Source organism: Amblyraja radiata, chromosome 3, assembly GCF_010909765.2.
Source record: "Amblyraja radiata isolate CabotCenter1 chromosome 3, sAmbRad1.1.pri, whole genome shotgun sequence".
Lineage (NCBI taxonomy): Eukaryota > Metazoa > Chordata > Chondrichthyes > Rajiformes > Rajidae > Amblyraja > Amblyraja radiata.
In genome coordinates, this window is record NC_045958.1 from 88,660,810 (window position 1) to 88,680,673 (window position 19,864).

At 40.2% G+C, this 19,864-nt stretch overlaps 1 protein-coding gene across 8 annotated transcripts in view; it reads right to left on the reverse strand.

Annotated features, from left to right (window-relative positions):
- ccdc171 (coiled-coil domain containing 171) overlaps positions 1-19,864 on the reverse strand; it is a 244,842-nt gene that overhangs the window by 50,122 nt on the left and 174,856 nt on the right. For all 8 annotated transcript variants that reach the window (XM_033018273.1, XM_033018275.1, XM_033018269.1 and 5 more), the window contains one exon: positions 6,086-6,217. In XM_033018273.1, coding sequence (XP_032874164.1) covers positions 6,086-6,217 — 132 coding nt within the window. The remainder of the gene's footprint in view (positions 1-6,085; positions 6,218-19,864) is intronic.

A 19,864-nucleotide genomic window follows, 5' to 3' on the forward strand; every position in this document is an offset into this window, starting at 1 on the left:
TTTCACACCAGCTTGAATGTGGTCCTGACCTCCCAAATATCACATTGGAGACGTTTGAACGATATTTAATCGGACTTTATCTTGCACTAAATGTGTACCCTTTATCTTTTATATGTACACTGTGGACGGCTTGATAGTATTCATGTATCATCTTTTCTTTGACTGGATAGCACGCAACAAAAAGGTTATGGGGGAAATGGGGGAAAGATAGAGTTATGGAGGAAAATGCTGTCGTTATATGGGCAGTTTCTTACTTTCTACCTTGATTCTGACTTTCTAATTTTCTATACCTCAGTTAGGTCACCGTCAGCCTTCTCCACCTAAGGAAAACAAACCCATCCTCCATTCCAGGCAACATCCAAGTGAATCTCCTCTGCACCCTCTCCAGTGCAATTCCATCCTTCCTGTAGTGCGGTGACTAGAAATTCAGACAGTTTCCCATTTGTGGCCTAACTAAGTTTTCTTAAAGCTGTACTGCAACCATTCCACTCTTATATTCTATGTGCCGCCTACTTTCCTCACTACCTTCAGGGATTCTTAGACTTGTAAGCCAAGTACTCTTCCTCAGTATTCCTCAGGTCCTGCTATTCATTGTGTATGTACTAACCTTGTTAGCCTTCCCAAACTTGATTACCTGACAGTTATTAGAATGAAATTCCATCTGCCATCACTCTGCCCATTTTACCAACTGATCAATATCTTCCTGTAACCCGAGGCTATCCTGCTCACAATCAGCAACACCGCCAATTTTCTTGATCATATTGAATGGTCCAGAAGATTTAGTCAGATGGGATCCATGGTGAGTTAGTAAATTGAATTCAAACTTGACTGAGTCAGAGAAGACAGAGGGTAGTGACAGAGCAGTGTTTTTCAGACTAAAAACCTATGACAAGTATTTTTCTGCAAGGATCAAAGCTGGGACTCTGGTGTTTGTAATATTTGTCAATATGCAAGATGAACGTTTGGGAGCTCAGATTAATCAGTTTGCAGATGACATGAACATTGGGGGTGTTGTGAATAGCAGAATGTTGTTAAACAATACCGCATGGTATAAATAATTTGGAAATGTGGCCAGAGAATTAGCAGACAGAGCTAATGCATGTGGGAGGAAGAAGGGAAGATGAGAGGACAAATGGCGATATGCTGAGAAATATTGATGTTTAGTTTAGATATACAGCGCGGCCCCCACGGCGACCAGCGATCCCCTGCACTCTAACACTATCCTGCACACACTAGGGCCAATTTACAATTATACCAAGCCAATTAGCCTGCAAACCTTTACATCTTTGGAGTGTGGGAGAAAACTGGAGATCTCGGAGAAAACCCACGCAGGTCACGGGGATAACATACAAACTCCCTACAGACCAGCAACCGTAGTCAGGATTGAACCCGGGTCTCTGGCACTGTGAGGCAGCAAATCTACAGCTGCACCACCATGCCACCCTAATACAGAAGTATGTTGGGGTGCATATATATAGCTCGCTGAAAGTGACAACGTGAGTGTATAAGGTGGTAAAGAATGGCATAAATAGAACAGTACAGCAGAGGAACGGGCTATTCTGCCCATGATGTCTGTGCCAAACATGGTGCCAAGACTAAATCTTAGCTGCCTGCACATAATCCATAACCCTCCATTCCATGCATATTCATATGTTTATCCAAAAGTCTCTTAAATGTTTATATCCTATCTGCCTCAACCAGAATAAGCAATATCAGCCCTCTTTTCCCTAAGGTCAGTGACTGGCACTCTTTTAGCTTCTTGGGATTGTTTTGCTTTGGTCATTTTTCGGGGCAATGGATTAAGTGCAGGCAGATAGGATTCAGTTTGGCTACATATCGGGCAAGGGATGGTAGTGAGATACCGGAGGTGGGTGTGGCATTGGGCAAGAGAGGTGCCAGTATACACTTGACATGCTTGCGGAGGGATTGTTCTGTTGTAGAGAGACACAAAATACTGGAGCAACTCAGTGGGTCAAGCAGCATCTTCTGCTGTGCACTCCACTGACCATCTCTAAAAGCGCACACTGTTTTGCTGAATAGTATTTCTTGGAACTTTTCAATGTTATTACTTGCATATGATTCATGCATAATTATTGAGGCAATAGGCTAAATGGTGTAGTTAGCACACTCACACTTATAATTGTCACGAAAGCAGTATTTTAATTCATTAGAAATTTTAGTAAATAGTACTGCATATGTACCCCACTAAGGTTGGGGTGGGAGATTGCAACCTTCACGTGGTCCACCCTGTTTCGACTAATGCAATCAGCCCGACGTGCACAAACAAGATCAAATAGAACAGCTTGACCTGCAACTATAGGCTGTGCACGTCATACGCAAGAAGACCACTAAGGTTGACCTTCGGGGTCGTGCAAATCGCTATTGTGAATAATGCTTTTTATAGGCTAGGGTAGGCGGGCAAGGGGGATGGGTTTATGGAACCAAGCGGGTGGTGTCCCGAAAAAGTCTGGGAACACTGAACTAGAGGATGGTTGGTTTCTGGGTCACACTTAATGGAAGCAGTTGCTGTCACAATATCTAGAATAGCCAAGACATAGAAGGCTAAGAATCAAGTTCTGATAAAGTCAAATGATCAGATATATCCGAAGACAGCATGGGAAGTTAGAGAAGAAATTGCAGGCCTGGCTGAGATATATGAATTATCATTACACACAGGTGAGGTGCCGCAAGACTGGAGGGTGGCTAATGTTGTGCCCCTATTTAAGAAGGGCTGCAAGACAAAGTCTGGGAGTTACAGGCTCAGGTCCAGATTCAGGGAAAGTTTTCCCCCATCTGTTATCAAGCAACTGAACTGTTCGCTCACCAACCAGAGTGTATTCCTGACATCCGATCTATTCATTGGAGACCTTTGAGCTATCTTTAGTTGAACTTTATTTTGCATTGTTGGTGTTCTTTATCCTTTATATGTACACTGTGGACGGCTTGATTGTAATCATATATAGTCTTTTCTTTGACTGGATAGCACAGCACTCCACAAAAGTTTTTCACTGTACCTTGGTACACATGACAAAAATAAACTAAACTAAACTTCTAGGGAGGATTCTGAGGGTTAGGATATTTGGAGAGACATGGGCTGATTAGGGACAGTCAGCATTGTTTTTTATGTGGGAGAACATGTCTTACAAATCTGATTGAGTTTTTTGAAGTAACCAAAAAGGTTGATGGGGGCAAAACTGTAGACGTTGTCTATTTGGACTTCAACAAGGCATTTGATGTTTCGCATGGTATGCTGCTCTGGAAGGTTAGATCGCATGGAATCCAGAGAGAGCTAGCCGACTGGATAGAGAATTGGCTTCAAGGAAGGAAGCAGAGAGTGATGGTGGAAGGTTGTTTATTTGACTGGAGGTCTGTGACGAGTGGTGTGCCTCAGGGGGTTGGTTCTGGGCCCAATGCTGCGTGTGGTTTATATCAATGATTTGTATGAAAATAAAGAAGGCATGATTAGAAAGTTTTCAGATGACACTAAAGTGGGTGGTATCGTTTATAGCAAAGATGGTTATCAAAAATTATAGTAGGATCTGCAGTACAGTGGGGGGCTAGTAGAGCTGCAGTGCCAGAGACCCAGGTTCAATCCTGACCTTGGGTGATGTCTGTGCAGAGCTTGCACGTTCTCCCTGTGACCACATGGGTTTCCTCTGGGTGCTCTGGATTCCTCCCACATACCAAAGACATGAGTGCTTGTAGGTTAATTGGCCACTGTAAAATGTCCCTAGTGTGTAGGGACTGGATGAGAAAGTGGGATAATGTAAAATTAATGTGAACGGGTGAACGATAGTTGGCGTGGACTCGGTGAGCTGAAGGACCTGTTTCCATGTTGTATCTCTGCGCTAAGCAACTTGATCAACTGGACAAGTGAGATGAAGAATGGTCAATGGAATTTGATGCAGATAAGTGGGAGGTGCATTTTGAGAAGTCAGACTACGACAGGAGTTTCACTGCGAATGGCAGGGCCCTGGGGCGAGTGTTGTTGAGCAGAGGGATCTAGGAGTGCCGATGCCTTGTTCTCTGAACTTGGTGCCACAGGTAGAGAGGGTGGTCAAGAAGACTTTTGGTACACTGGCCATCATTATTCAGGGTATTGAGTATAGAAATTGGGATGTCATGTTACAGTTGTACAAGACGTTGGTGAGGTCGCATTTGTAGTATTGTGCTCAGACCCAGTTACCCTTCTATATGAAGGATGTTGTTAAGCTGAAAAAAGTGCACAGTAGATTTATGACAATATTGTTAATATCAGACATTTGGGGGTACTTGACAAAATGGAGGATTTATGTTTAAGAGATCTATAAAACCTGCTTGGCATCTTTTGCAAAAATCTGCAAGACCAGAAAGTCTGTGGCCTGGGAAGGAGTTGATGTCCAGATGGCCTTTAATTGTTAATATGTATGAGATTTTGCAGAAGGAGCTAGGTCCTGTTGCAAATGCATGCTTGGGATTGGTTGGGGAAATGATGGGATACAATTATGTTGCAGAGTCTTCCTGCCGCTAGATTGGTCCTGTGATTGGTCCAGGAGAGGGGCCTCAACAAAGGTATTTACTTTACCTGGGGATAATGTTTCTTTACTTAACAGAAGTGTTTTTCCCGAAGTGCTATGTGCTGAAACTATGTTATGTGCTATTATATGATTGGGTTAGTATTTTGCAGCCCTTATCGATAATTGGCTTGTAGGGGTTGCCCCACCCCCATGTATTTTCGCGCCAAGGGACTGTAAGGGTATAAAAGAGTGGGAGCACATTGGGGCGTGCCGATCTTCTGGGGTGTGTGTTCTATTTGCGCAAGGCTGTTGGACTCGAGTAAGTAGTGACTAGGATTGGACCCGCGGTATTGGACTAGGTATTGTATTGGTATTGGTATTGTGCACAATAAAAGAGAGTTGGATTTCCAGTACTCGTATTCGATGTTTGACTGAACCAGACTAGGGGGTAAGTTTAGGACTGGAATTACATTTGGACCTGAGGGCTTGAGCTACAGGGAGAGGTTGGGCAGGCTAGGACTTTATTTCGTGCTGCGTAGGAGGATGAGGGGGACATTTTATAAAGATGTATAAGATCATGAATGAAATAGATAGTGTGAACACACAGAGTCTACTACCAATAGTGGAATCAAGAACCGGATGACAGTGCTTTAGGGTGAGAAGGGAAAAATTTAATAGGAACCAGAGGGGCAACATTTTCACACAGAAGGTGATAGGTATATGGGACAAGTTGCCACAGGACGTAGTTAAGGCAGGTACTATAACAACATTTAAAAGACATTTGGACAGGAGCTGAAAGATATGGGCAAAAATGTGAACATGTTGGATTAGCATTGATGGGGGCATTTTGGTCAGCATAGGCGTTTGACCAAAGGGCCTGTTTCCTTGCCGTATGTCTATTAATGTGATGTTTGAAGGGATTTGATAAGTAGCATGGCCATATTGGGCCTATGGATCTGATTCTGCTCTTATGACTTTCTGATTCTTTATGTTCACACCCATAATCCATAACCCCAGATTCACCAGAAGTCTCCATGGTAAATGAGCTGTTCATTTGTTATTTAAATGCACTGTACAAAAATAACACAACAATATCTACATCATATTCTTTCATACAACATTGTATTGTAAGGGAATATGACATACATACTATGTATGTAGAATAAAATAATTTTGATCACGTATACTGCGATGGTACATAGTGTGCCACACCCTGTGCAGTAAAGTAGTGTGGCACGCACTATGTGAAGAAGACATATTTACATATAAGCTCCTGTTCCTTTTTCTGCATTCTGAGATTTTGTATCACAGCTTGCTAACAGTGGTATTTTCATATTCATCACAGCATTTCCAGTAACTGCTTTGCTTAAATTACCATGCAGAATAGGGCAAATCAGGGTCAGTTTATGTCAGCTACTTCAATCTGGGGAACTTCACCAGCCTTTGTTTCAAGGCATTATGCAAAGAAAACTGACATTAAGGGAGCTTTAACTGACAGCAAATGAAATCAATCAGTGAATCACAAAGCCATAATAAACAATCAGCTCCCAAGTTTAAGATTAACTCTGCGCAGTGTATCAGATCCTAACCTGCAATGATGTAACCTCCAGGCCATCCTTTGGCCCTTTCGCTACCAAGGTCTCCAGCTGCAGCTTAGGGAGCTGCAGGGTAAAGTCATTCCTTGCTGTCACAGACCATGACAGTGAGATCTGATCTCTGACCTGCGAAAGAGAAAACAGCATCAATGGTAATTCCCCTTCAGACACATTAACTGGAATGAAGTGGGTCCCCTCGAGCCCGCTGAGTGGACTTGCATTGATCGGTAGGACTGAAATCCATGAATAAATTTAAGACTAATTGATTTTTTTGTTGCAAATAAATCAGTAATTCAGAACAGCCACTGAGAATTTTAAGAAGATAGTGTAGTATTATTTGATTGAATTTTTGTTAAAGTTACCAAGAGCCTTTCGTAAGTCACTAGAATACTTTCCTTAAACCTTTGAGCAGTTAAATTCTTACAACCAGGTCTACAACAAGCTTTACAAAGCACTATGGTTAAGCAGTCTCTAGGCCATGTCCTTGCATTTAAAATTCTTGCACAGTAAAACATTAAAGACCAGCACAAGTTCTGCACATGCAGTAACTGTGTTTGATCATGTAGGATTAAATAAGCAAGCTGTTAGTATCATAGTGCCACCCTGTGGTAAAATACAATTTCTTTCTACAGCTTACAATTCCTTTTGCAGTGCAAAATAAGTCTCACTTAGGCTAGCAGGATTTTGCAGACAGAAATTTTCAAATTTATTTAAGTAGTAACTTTGCTTCTTTGACCACCTCAACCAGAGGGACAGACTTAAAAAAACCCTTTGGCTAAGTTTGACAATAAATGGGTCTTGTAAAATCTAATGGAAATTGATTTAAGTAAAACATTGAAAAATATAATTTGTAGATAAGAATCTTATCCAACATGAATAGAAATGTACTAAAGAAGACAATTATTTATTTTGGATAGTGACTAAAAATATATATTTCTTTCAAAAATGATCGTGCATGTATTCTGTAGAGTTAGTTATTTGTAAAATACAACTGAAAAATCATCAATGGGAATCTTACCTTTTTTATGATTGTGACCAATAAATACATTGCATGGATTAGTGATCTGTTAATATTCAGTTATTTTAGTACTTAGCTTTATCTCATCAAAATTAATCCTGGCCTATATTATTCAAAAATACAAATAACATTCATCAGTGGCTCTTCATAAAAATCATTCATACTCCACACCTTTTAAAAATGCTTTTCTTCTACACTAAAAGCTTTAGGTACATTCAAGCTAATATGGTGCTTTCAAAAGAATTACCGTCATACTGCACAGATATGAGGGTATTAATTTCACTGTTAAATCATGACAACAAATATATAGAAAAGCAGAAACACCGTGATAGATTGCAACATTTATTTGCAACACAAATAGATTGCACAGATTGCATCTGTCTATTTCCAAGAAGTTGATCGCGTAGCATTTTTTTTAGGAAGTGGACGTCATTATATATTATAAATATAAAAATCTCATAATTTATAAAAAATGGGCAAATGCACATATGCACATAAAATTCAGCGATACCTAAGCAATCCACCAGATGAAAAAGACTGCTTGATTAGCAATTCAAATTTACATAAATGCCATAAATATAAATGTTGTGTTAGAATATCAGGAATTCTAGATGAATATAAATTATGTCAACACTTTCACGATATATGGCACATTTGGTGAAAGGGCAGTAAAACCCATTACTGCCTTATTCTGCATAACTTCCCTGCAGCATCTTGGAGCAGTATAAAATTATCTCTTGCTGCCTATTTATCATGTTTCAAACATTTGTAAATAAAGCGTCCAAGTCTGTGACCTAGTGGGATAAAATTTGAGTGGACTTGGGTGGTCTGCTCTGCCTTGCATTTCTTATTTGCATCATTCAAGTTTATCAAAGTAAACTGGGTTAAAGACACATTTACATAAAAAGATTGAAACTCACTCTGGACATGAAAATGAGCAGAGCGCAGTAAATGGCAACAATCTTTTCAAAAACATTACTTGTCAGGCTGATATTCAATACACTACTTGACCGAATTGCAGAAATAATTAATTTATTTGTCCAAATGCTGATTTATGTCCCTGAATATTCATATTAATCTATTTCACTACTGTTCCTTGCTCCTTGCTTTCTACAAAAGATCCTGAAATAATTTTAGTCTAAGTTTTACGCTGATGCAACAAGGCAAATTAATTACAATTTGCAATGTAACAAAAGTGTACAAAATAAGAAACTCCGTTGTGACGATTACAGTGGACTTGCTAAAAGCTATAATAAAAGGGAACACATTTTTCCTTAATATGTGAAAACTAGAAATGAGAATTTAGGAATATACCAGCATGTAAGTAGTTTTTCCTTTCATTCCAATTTTGAAATAACCATAAAAAATTAGCAAACAATTATTTGATTGAAGCCTAATTATTATTTTGTTCACTGCTGTTAATACCTGTACAATGGTGATTAGTATGATTGAAGATAAAATGCCTTCCATACAGTGTACAATAAAATGGATATGCTCAAATCATATTATTCATTCAGATTATACCTGGCTACATTATTTTTTGAAATAATTAAATTGCCAGAAATAAATATGCGAGCTATTGAATATATAATTATTAATAAAAGGCACATCTAAGGTTTATACTTTTTATTGCAAACACTCCCCAATTATATACACAAAGACAGTACTTTTCCAAAGTGTTTTCCCATTTATTGAAAATAAAACATTGATTTTTTCAAACAGCAGCAAGTATGCATAGTTGGATTTATCTCTCCTGCTGGGCCACCATGCACATACATATGTTCACTATTACCTAATGTAGTGGGACCAAAGGGCTTCCAGGGTTGGTGGTAGAAGCAAATATGATAGTGACTTTTAGATAGGCATATGCAGGAAATGGAGGTATGTGGATCACATGCAGACAGAGGAGAACAGTTTAATTTAGCATCATGTCGACCAAAGGGGTAATTCCTCTGCTGTCCTTTCTGTTTTAAAAGTCTAAAGTGTGGATGAGCACTTTAAAAGGAATAAAGATGCCAAATTTGGATTAAACTAGTCCACTTTGAATATTGATGATTTTATTGCATTTGTGATTGTTTTCCCTGAATTCATCAAATGTAAAATTTTAAAGATAGTGAGGACTTTTCCCTCTCATTTATGTGAGCTGTCACAAACCACTCGTATCTCGAGGCAGAAAAAGAAACAGTATCGTGATGAGTAGTCTCAGTTTTGATTTTGAGTGTTAGCCGTTTTTCAGTGTTTTTGTAGTCACACATACAGATTACCACAAACTATTGTGCAACAGGTTTTGATTCCTGCTACAGTGAAGTGATTTTTGCTCAGCTTCGTTCTTTGGATTTTTACTCTAACCTCTACAATATCAATTCACCAACAAAACCACAATCCCACTTTACCCTATTTGAACAGCATTTTGTGTACTCAAACATGTAATTTTTTAATGGTTGAACTACATGAAAGGACGTCTTTAGGTTTATTATTTCCATGCTAGTTGCACTTAAAGAAAATTCCACTTCTCAGCTTTTGGTCCATGGCCCATTGGGTTAAAGCACAACTGCTCATCCGGGCACATTTTAAATGTGATGAGGCTTTCTGCCTCCACCATCCTTTCAGGCAATACGTTCTAGATCCTCACTAACTGTTAAGTGAAATAATATTTTTTCAATTCCCCTATAATTTCTTTACTAATTAACAAATCTATGCCTCTTATTTCTGTTGTAGGAATTGCTTTTCCTTTTTGTTTTATCCTGTGTATCGCTTTAGATTTTACCATGCCTCAATTCAACTTTCGCTCGTCTCTTTTGTTCTAAAGAAAATAGACCCCCACTGGAGTCACTTCCGACCATTCTTACTGTCTCCGACTACATTTTATCTCTGTTTGCTTTGTTGTTACCTTCTCCAAGCTAACAATGATCTATTCTAAATTTTCCATGATCTCCATTCCCTTTGTCCTGTTTTCACACCTTCCACTTCTTTATCGATGTATCTCCCTCTCGCCTGACATCAGTCTGAAGAAGGGTCTCGACCCGAAATGTCACCCATTCCTTCTCTCCAGAGATGCTGCCTGTCCCGCTGAGGTACTCCAGCATTTTGTGTCTCTTCCTAGCTATTGTTCTCCAGCCTGACAATAATCTTGTCAATCCCTCTCCATCTCCTCCAGTGTTATATCCTTCCTGCAGTGTGGTGACAGTATCTTACTGATGTACACATTTACTAGTCGAGCCTACATGTGACACCAGCCCAACGGCAGTATTTTTACATACTACAGTTTTATATTTATATTATATTCCCTTATAACACAGAACTAAGGAGGCTATTCAGCTCATCAAGTCTATATCAGCTATCGGAGCACAACTAATAGTCCCATTGCCCCCCATCTCCCGATATCTATTTTCACACATGCTGCCATCAGGTCCCTTCTGATTGTCCAGTTGGAGTTATTTATAGCAGCCAGTTAACTTACCAATATACCTCTGGGATGTGAGAGTAAAGCATAACACCCAGAGAAAATACACTATGAGACAAAGTTCCACGCAGAAAATCTCCACGCAGAGTGAGCCCGGATACGAGGAGCTATGAAGCTGCACCCCAACCTGCACGCCATTGTGCTGCCCTGTAGATTCCTAAATAAGTTTACAAGCACGTCAATTAGGGATCAGCAAGCAATGTTGGTCACATTCACTTGGATTCTTCATCCTTAAAGTTACTACCCAAATCATTCTTTGGAAAAAAAAAATGGAAATCATGCTGATCTTTTGTAAAGCCCTGCCTGGTCTGGCCTCAAATTAAGGAATGTGTTTAATAATGGTTGTCACAGTATAAAGAAGGGGAAGAAAAGAGTGAAGGCCCAAAGGAGAGTTACAAGAATGGTTCCTGGGATGAGGATAGATTAGGGAAGTTGGGACTATTTCCTTTGGAGATAACTGAGGGAAGCTTTATGAATAATATAAAATCATAGAAATGTACAGCATAGAATTCTGCCCTTATGGACCATCTCTTCCATAAGGACTATAGTGCCTTTCTATGCTAATCCCATTTGCTCATGTTTAGACCCGCATCCCTCTTGACCTTTTCCTAGCCAAGCACATGTCCAAATGCCTTTTAAACGTTGTAATAGTATCTGCCTCTGCTAACACCTTTGGCAACTCAATCTAAATATTCACAAGGGCTCTGGACAGTGGGAAGCTGTTCATGTTGAGTCAAGAATGAAAGATCATTGCTATAAAATAAAGGGGCGGGAGCATTAGCGTGATAAGATAATTTTTTTTAATTTACTCAGCTTAAGTACTTGGCATGTTTAATAGAGGCAGGTTCTATTATGGGCTTTCAGAGAAAATTGGATACAAATACGGTGCAGAAAAACTGCAAAGTTTTGGAGAAAGGACCAGCATGTGGAACTAGAGAATTGCTCTGGTGGAGAGTTGGTGCATCTATGAAGGCTCTGAGATTCTATACCATGTTCCGTGAAAACAGATGCAAAGCACTCATTCATAAACGTACACATCTTTAGCCTCTAAATCCTACATTTTTGGTTCCTAATAGGATCCAATCTTTCTGTTCTAATCCCTTTTTGTCTGGTCAAGATGGTCGTCCTACCCAAATTCCTGTACCTTTTCCAGCATGTTCCTATATTTATCACTAAATCTTTTTTTGATAAATTAGAAAGGAGAATATCTAAATTTTTATGGGGTAGCAAACCGGCCAGAATTCGAAAGACGCTACTACAGTCTCCTAAGAGTGACGGCGGTTTGGCACTTCCTGACTTTAGGCGATACTACTGGGCTGCTAACTTGCAAAAAATCCTGTACTGGATGAATGATGATTGCGACCACCTACCGACCTGGGTACACATGGAAAAGGCGAGTTCACATCTCCCGTTGCGGTCTGTCCTATGCTCTCAACTCCCCTTTCTATAACATCTACGGGTGCAGGCCCAATTGCGTCCCTCTCGCTCAAGATATGGAGTCAATTTAGGAAAAACTTTGGTTTACAAGGCCCTTCCATCTTGACCCCACTGCTTAAAAATCACATCTTTAAACCTTCAAGTACAGACTCCGCATTCAAAACCTGGCATAGTAATGGCATCAGTAGTATCAAAAACCTATACAAGGATGGTATTTTTTCGTCTTTTGCGGAGCTTTCGTACAACTATAGCCTCCCAAACTCCCACCTTTTTCGTTTTTTCCAGATTAGGAATTTTGTGAAGAAGATATTCCCCCATTTCCCAAATCGTCCCCCTGAAACCCTGACCGATTCCATCCTAGCTCTAGATCCCAACCGAAAGAAATGCATCTCTTTTTTGTACAACTTGTTAGGGTCGGTAATATTGAAACCTTATACCTCATTAAAAGCTGCGTGGGAGGGCGAGCTGAATACAAAACTAACAGACCAGCAATGGGACTCTGCCTTGGATTTGATCCATTCTTCCTCCATATGTGCCCGTCATGGCCTAATCCAATGCAAAGTCCTTCACAAAGTCCACTACACAAACGCAAGATTATCTAGAATATACCCCGCTGTTAAAGACACCTGCAACAGATGCAATCAATCCCCTGCCAACCATAGTCATATGTTTTGGTCTTGCCCTAAGCTAGCAACCTTTTGGTGGAGTGCTTTCGACGTGCTAAGCAGAGCCTATGGCCAGACTATTCCTCCAAACCCACTGTCAGCTATTTTTGGTATTCCCCCCAACACCAACCTCTCTGTTGCGTTGAAGCGGGTCCTGGCTTTTACAACCCTGTTAGCCCGGAGACTGATTTTGCTTAACTGGAGACTTACCTGTCCCCCGACACACGCCCGCTGGATCAAGGAGGTGCTCTACAACTTAAAGCTTGAAAAACTTAGGTTCTCTCTCAAAGGCTCTACCAAGACATTCCTAGATACATGGAACCCTTTCCTGGAACTTGTTAACTCTCTTAACTTGTTTCCGGACTCGGAAGAGGACTGAGTGCCCTCTATCACAGCTCTGTCTTATTGCAGCTGCTATCCCCTCAACCCCTCCCCCCCCCCCCTCCCTCCCTCCCCACAATTTCTTTTTTTTTCTTTCTAATTTATCTTTTATTTATTTATTTATTTCCCTTTTTGAGTCATATTGTCATACAGCATGGTCAAACTCATCAATGCCAATACGATGTCTTGTGAAAGCTAGTCCCACGTGTTCACAAGTGGCCCATATCCTGCTAAACCTTTCCTATCCCTGTACCTGTCCAAATGTCTTTTAAATACCGTTATAGCACTTGCCTCAATTGCCTTAATTTAGTTTAGTTAGAGATAAATCATGCTTTGGCCCACCAAGTCCACATCAACCATTCACACTAGTCCAATGTTATCCCACCTTCTAGAAACTTTCTACAAACTAGGGGAAATTATACAGAGGCCAATTAATCTACAACCCAAATGTCTGGGGATGTGAGAGGAAACCAGAAGACCCGGAGGAGACCACGTGGTAACAAAGAAAATGCGCAAACACCACACAAACAGCACCCAAGGTCAGGATCGAACCTCTGGCATTGTGAAGCATCAGCTTGACCATCTGTGCCACCATCTGGTAGTTCCTTCCATATACCCACCACCCTGAGTGAAAAAAGATGCCCCTTGGGTTCCTATTAAATCTTTCTCCTCTTATCTTAAACCTATGTCTTCTGGTTCTTACCCCTTCTCTGGGTAAAATACTGTGTGTTCACCCTGTTGGTTCCAACTGTTTTGAAGCCTCATCATCTGGCACTGGTTAACCCCAATGTGGCTGTTTTCAGTTCATTTCTTATATTCATATCAATAAAACTGGTCATTTTTCATTTTCTATCTGTGCTTGCCCCTTTCCATATGAATGTTAAATCCAACTGAATCCACTATTCCCTGCTTACTCTCACAATGCCACTTTTTCAGTTGCCAGCTTAATTCTATTGCTCCATCTCTCCAGTTATGCTCACTTCACACTAATTCAAAGCGGTCCCTTGAACAGATTTCAGGAATTCTGCTCCTTCTATATGTTCATCCATTTAGTACTGTCTCCGTTATTGTTAAGGTTGTTGAAAACTCCCATTTATCACAGCTTTGTTGTTTTGTATTTCTCGTATATTTGGCGCACAGTTGTCTTCCTTTGACCTTTAACTTTTAGGGCACCTATAGTGCATTCCCATCAATATAATTGCTTATTCCCGATTAAACCGAAACAGTGTTCATCTGTCCTCACCCCCACAAGTGTTTTCTTAACAAATATTGCTAAATCTCTTCCTTTTACACACCAACCCTACCCTACCTGAGAAGTCCATAACATGTGGGTGTTCAGTTGTGCTCAAGGAGGAAGGGAGAAAGTTCAGATGCAGAGTAGTGGGGAATGGAGAGGGTGAAGGTGGACTTAGAGGGTGGTAGTTGATCTAGGGAAAGCGGGAATGATGGGCAGATGGAACAGTATTTGTGTGTGGGGGGAATAGGATGAGGAGCCAAGGGATAAGAAACCCAGGGGCGTTTAGGTGCCTAGTGATGAGTAGGCAGAACCAAGTTGGGGGAGGATACTACATCCAGGTAACTGATGTAGAGAGAGGATGGGGGGTGGAATAGGTGAGCAAAGGAGAAAAGGGAGAGATAAATTAGGGGGGCCGATGGGACTGTGGAAGGAACACAGGGGTATGGTTTGCATGACAATGGAAATTTCAGTTTTCTCACCATTCAGTTACAGGCTACCCAAATAGAATGTGAGGTGCTATTTTTCTGACCTACATCCCTTTCTTCTCTTTCTATCTTTATCTGTTTCCCCCAGCCTCTATCTATAACCTCCGGTCCCTCTCCCCTCTGACTCCATCTGTCCATTATCCTTAATTAATGTGGTTCCATTTATCATCTCCAGTGTTTAGTTCTACTTTCCCCTCCCCATTTTCCACCTGACTTCATCTGCCCATCATTCCCGCCTCACTTGGTTCTGCCTATCACGTACCAGCTCTGCTATCATCTCTCCTTTTCACCTCTGTACACCGGCTACCTTCCCTTAACACTCTCAGTCATGAAGCAGGGTTTCGAGCAGAAATCTAGAACATTCCATTACCTCCACAGATGCTGCTTTTGACCTGCCGAATTTCTTCAGCAATTTCTTGTTTGATCACAACATCCTAGGCTCTGATACCGAGAGGCATGTTTGTGGCCACATCAATACCTATCAAATGTTCTCTCACTGTATTTCTCCTGTAGTTTCTATCCCCATGCTGTTCCTGAGTCAACGATGCACCCTGGTCCTTAAGACTTAATTCTGGCTGTATGTTGGAGAATATTACTTTAGTGTTCAGAGGTGATATTGGTTAAAAGGAGTGATGTATCCCTTGCTTGGTCTTCCCGATCTGGTGAATAGCAACCAGATCCCTCTCTGTTCAGTTTAAGCTGTGGGTGACCACTTTCTCGAACATATATCACAATCAATCTCACAAATGCACTTCCGTCATAACAGTGATTATTTAACTTCCAAAATCAAAAATCTGAGCCGTTCCCAATTGATGACTCGTGGTTGTCCAGCATGGGAGAAGGATTCTCCCACAACTGACAGGTCATTCAACAGGACTAAGGAGTCATAGACTCTATTTATTAGAAGAATTGAAATCATCCACTCCAGTTCTTGTGATTTTTGAGTCGACTGTTGAGGCCAATGCTACAGGTCAGGCTATGGTATTTGGTGCAATAGACAGGTGAATAGTTTTGGAGGTGGACTACTTCTTCTGCCATTTGGGCTTCTTGTGCTTCCAACAAATGGATGAGTTTCTTAATGCCATCCTGAATGTTTCTGTGCTCCCTACTTAATACAGAATTCCTCTGAGTAAGCAACAATATTCTGCAAATTTTCCTAATTACTTACTGTACTCTATACTTGCCTTTTATGAAAATGCATTGGGACGCTTAATGCCTCTGCAACTCAGAGCTCAGCAATCTCTCACCATTTAGGCGAGTGATTCCCAAACATTCATAAGGATTAGGAATAGAAGTAGGCCATTCAGCCATCAATCCGATGCGGCCATTCAGAAGGATTGTGATGGATCTGACACTAAATTTAATTCTATATTCTTACCCGCCCTTGATAACCCTTCACCAACTTGCTTATCTAGAATTGAAAATACTCTGCATTGAAAATATTCAAAGATTCTGCTTCCACTGTACTTTGAAACTCACAACACTCTGAAAGGAAAGAAAAGTCATTCCTTTCTCTTTTTAAATCTTCTTGATTCTCTCCACATCCACATTCTCAAGACCGCTCGGTAAGTATCTTATGTTTCAACAGGTCCCCTCTCACCCATGACTCTTCTTAGGCCCCCCTTGGTCATGGCTGACCATGGGTGTCTCCAGGGTGTTATTCTCTATATGGAGGACGCCTGTGCGTGACTTTTTTTAACGTGGGGAGACTGGTGCAGAGACAGCCATCCCACGGTCCTTGACAGATCTGGGTCAGGATCCAGTGGCATGGAGTCCAAGACGACCGGAGACCCTTTTCTGCTGCAGCCTTCATCCGCCTTCCCAGCAGTTGTTACACTCCACTATGGTCAGCCGTCATCCTCTGTCTGTTCCACTGTTGAGATCTTGGTTGGATTGCTCTTTATCAGAGACCTCCCCCTCGACCGTACCGCCATGGGTGGCCCTACCAGGAGCATAGCTCCTGACGGTATCGCTCTCAGGATCTTAGGTCCACACAATTTTCTCCACCACAACAAGTTAACAATCCAGTGACTACAAATCTAACCTATCTCCATAAAGGACAACTTGCCCATTCCGGGTATTAGTATCAAACTACTTTCAAGCATTATCATCCTTCCTTAAATAATGCAAGTAACGTTCTATGCAATACCATCTATATGGTCTCATCCTGTTTAACTGGAGCATACCTAAGCGATTGAAGTGGTCATCTAGACACTGCTTAAATGTTGTCAGCAAACCATTTCCTACCACTGTTTCAGGCAATGCATTTCAAGTACTCACAGTCAGGGTGATGAAGGACCCCCCCCCCCCCCTCCCTAATAACCCCTCTGGGTCTCTTCCCATTTACCAAAAACCTATGTCCTCTAGTTTTACCTTACTATGACATGGGGAAAAGTTTCCTGCAGTCTATCCTATCAATACCATCATCATTTTATGCACCTTAATTATGTCCCAACCTAACTTCTAGCCTCGCCAGTCTCTCCCCACAAATAACACATTTGACCCTAGGCAACATCCTAGGGAATCTTCTCTATCCTCTCCATCGTTATCACATCCTTCCTACAGTATGGTAACCAGAACCGAACGCTGTACTCCAACTGAGGTCTGACCAAGGTTTTGTAACGTTAGGGAATAACTTCCCTACTTTTGTATTCAATGCTCCAATGAATGAATGTGGGTACAGATGATCTCCACACTTGTAGGGGGGAGGTTGCAATACTAGAAAATGTCTCGTAACACGAAGCTGCTTAATCTGTACATGTCAAGAAACAAGAGTTGAATAATAAATTATTATTTATTTGCTTTTTCACATAAATTCTGTGAGAGTGAAATTTCTTGGGTGGTGATTTGTGTTTTCTTTACTGGGAAGTTCTATTACACAAACAGTTGTAACACGGTGGTCACCCATTTGGACTCCCAAACAAATTGTTTACCTGTGTTGCCACCTTTTAGGATCTCTGAACTTTTATTTTGGAGTCCCTCACTCTAAGACCCCTTAAGACACAATCTCCCCAAATGCATCTTCTCTAATTTGTCTGGATTAAACATCTGCCATTTTTCAGCCCATTTCAGCAAAACATTGATGTCTCTCTACAGCGTAAGACTTCCTTCCACACCATGAACTTGCCCTGGATCAGAGGCTAAAAAACTTTGAACTTTTGAACTAATCTGTCAAGAGGGATATTGTTAAAGACTCCACTGAAGTCCTTGTAAATCTTCATCTTTATTTCATCATTCTCATCAATACACGTTTAAATTCAATCAAATTTGTCAAATAGGATCTTCACTAGACATAGTCATAAAGACTTTTATTGATTAGTCCTTATCTTTAACCTCCTTAATTATTGTAATTATTTACCTCCATCTTAAAAACATTGAAATATTTCCCTTCCACTGCACTTTGAGCAAGAGAGTTCCAATGACTGATGCAAAAAATGGCTTGCATAATGTTTTATATGGCAATGTTTCACTTCACAATAAGAAAGCCACATTAGAAAATACTTATTTTCTTGTTAAAGAGCCCTAACTTCCTTTCAAAGTGATCTTCCAGAATGTGATATTCCCACTTACAAAACTGTTATGCCACGACAGTAAGAGTCATATAGATTAGTTTTTGTCATGACATTTTATTTAATAAACCCAGCCAAATAATATAAACATTGGATTTAATGACAGAGCGCAACTATATTTACACCCTGGCTCCTTTTAAATGTTGATGAAATGCATTGCCAGTAACAACTTACTTAGCAGTCAGTAAGCTCCTGAAGCAAAATCCAGGGCTGAGAGAATGGAAAGTGCAAAACAATGATTCTTTCTTAAACATCTCAGAAGAGCTGATCATTGCTTCTGAGTACAATTCTAAAGTCCAATTAAAAAACAAAACAAAGGCATGTCTTGTATTAAAAGTAATTTATTTTATGGGAAAACATGTTTACAAAATAAGTCAGGTTTCCTTTCTCTTTTATGGAGAGCTTCCTTATTATTCCAGGCCTTTGGCTTGAGAAATTGGGATTTCGCATTTCCCCCGTTACATTGCTCAAGTACAAACAATATTTTGGCCTAGCAAATACCTACTAGAAACACCGTGATGCAATTTTTATGGAAAAACTGGGTCTTGAGTGAACTAGTTTTTCATGCTCTGGGCTGGATATAAGGCATACTGGATGAAGGAGAGGACATCTCCTCGGAGACAATTGGACTTATGTGCATACAAAATTTGAGCTGGTAACAATTATCACAAAAATGAACGTGTTCAGCAAGGGTGCACTCATCTCTAGTTCTGTAGTAAATGTATAATTAAATATTAAAATACTTCTGAAAATCTTTCTTCAGCCTTTTTACAGAAATTCAGGCTGATAAAAGGAAAAACTCAAACCACAAGTGATTTTTTTTGCTGTCTCCATCTCACTGCTACAGTCAATAGATCTAAATATTTTACTGCACCCAGGCCAATTTATTGTTTGATGTTTAAAATCTCACCAAAAATCAAAGAAAATTCATTAAATCTGAGCCCTCCAATGAGTTGCTATCATCTTTGAAAGTTGAGTTTAACTGCAATATTGATAATTCTCTTTTTTCTGTGACAACAGCCACCAGGGAAATGTTTGGTGTCAGAATACAAAGGAAGATTGCCAATAACAGCAGGGAACAATGTACATATGACACCAAAGACCAAACAGTGTGGTATTTTACACATTCCTTCCAGTCAATAATATCTGACTTATTACTCAGCTCTCTCCCACAGCTGACCTTCTTCAAGCAAAATAGATGATATCCTTATGCTATGCATTTCTATTTTCAACATTAAAGAGCATATACTTGAACAGATTTTGTATGAACATGCATTTACTGCGTAAGCTTTATTGGAAAGAAAACATTTGCTAAACTTAATTTAGACTTCACATGCACAGCTGATTTGGGAAACCTGCATGGCAAGCATGGCATAAATAAATATATGTAACTACATATTTCAGTCATGATGCTATTTTCTGAGATGGATGAATATTTACAATACAAAATAATGGGTACGTCTTTTAATAGAATTTACTGCACCTGCATTTTATAGTTAAGCTTATGCCTAACAATGC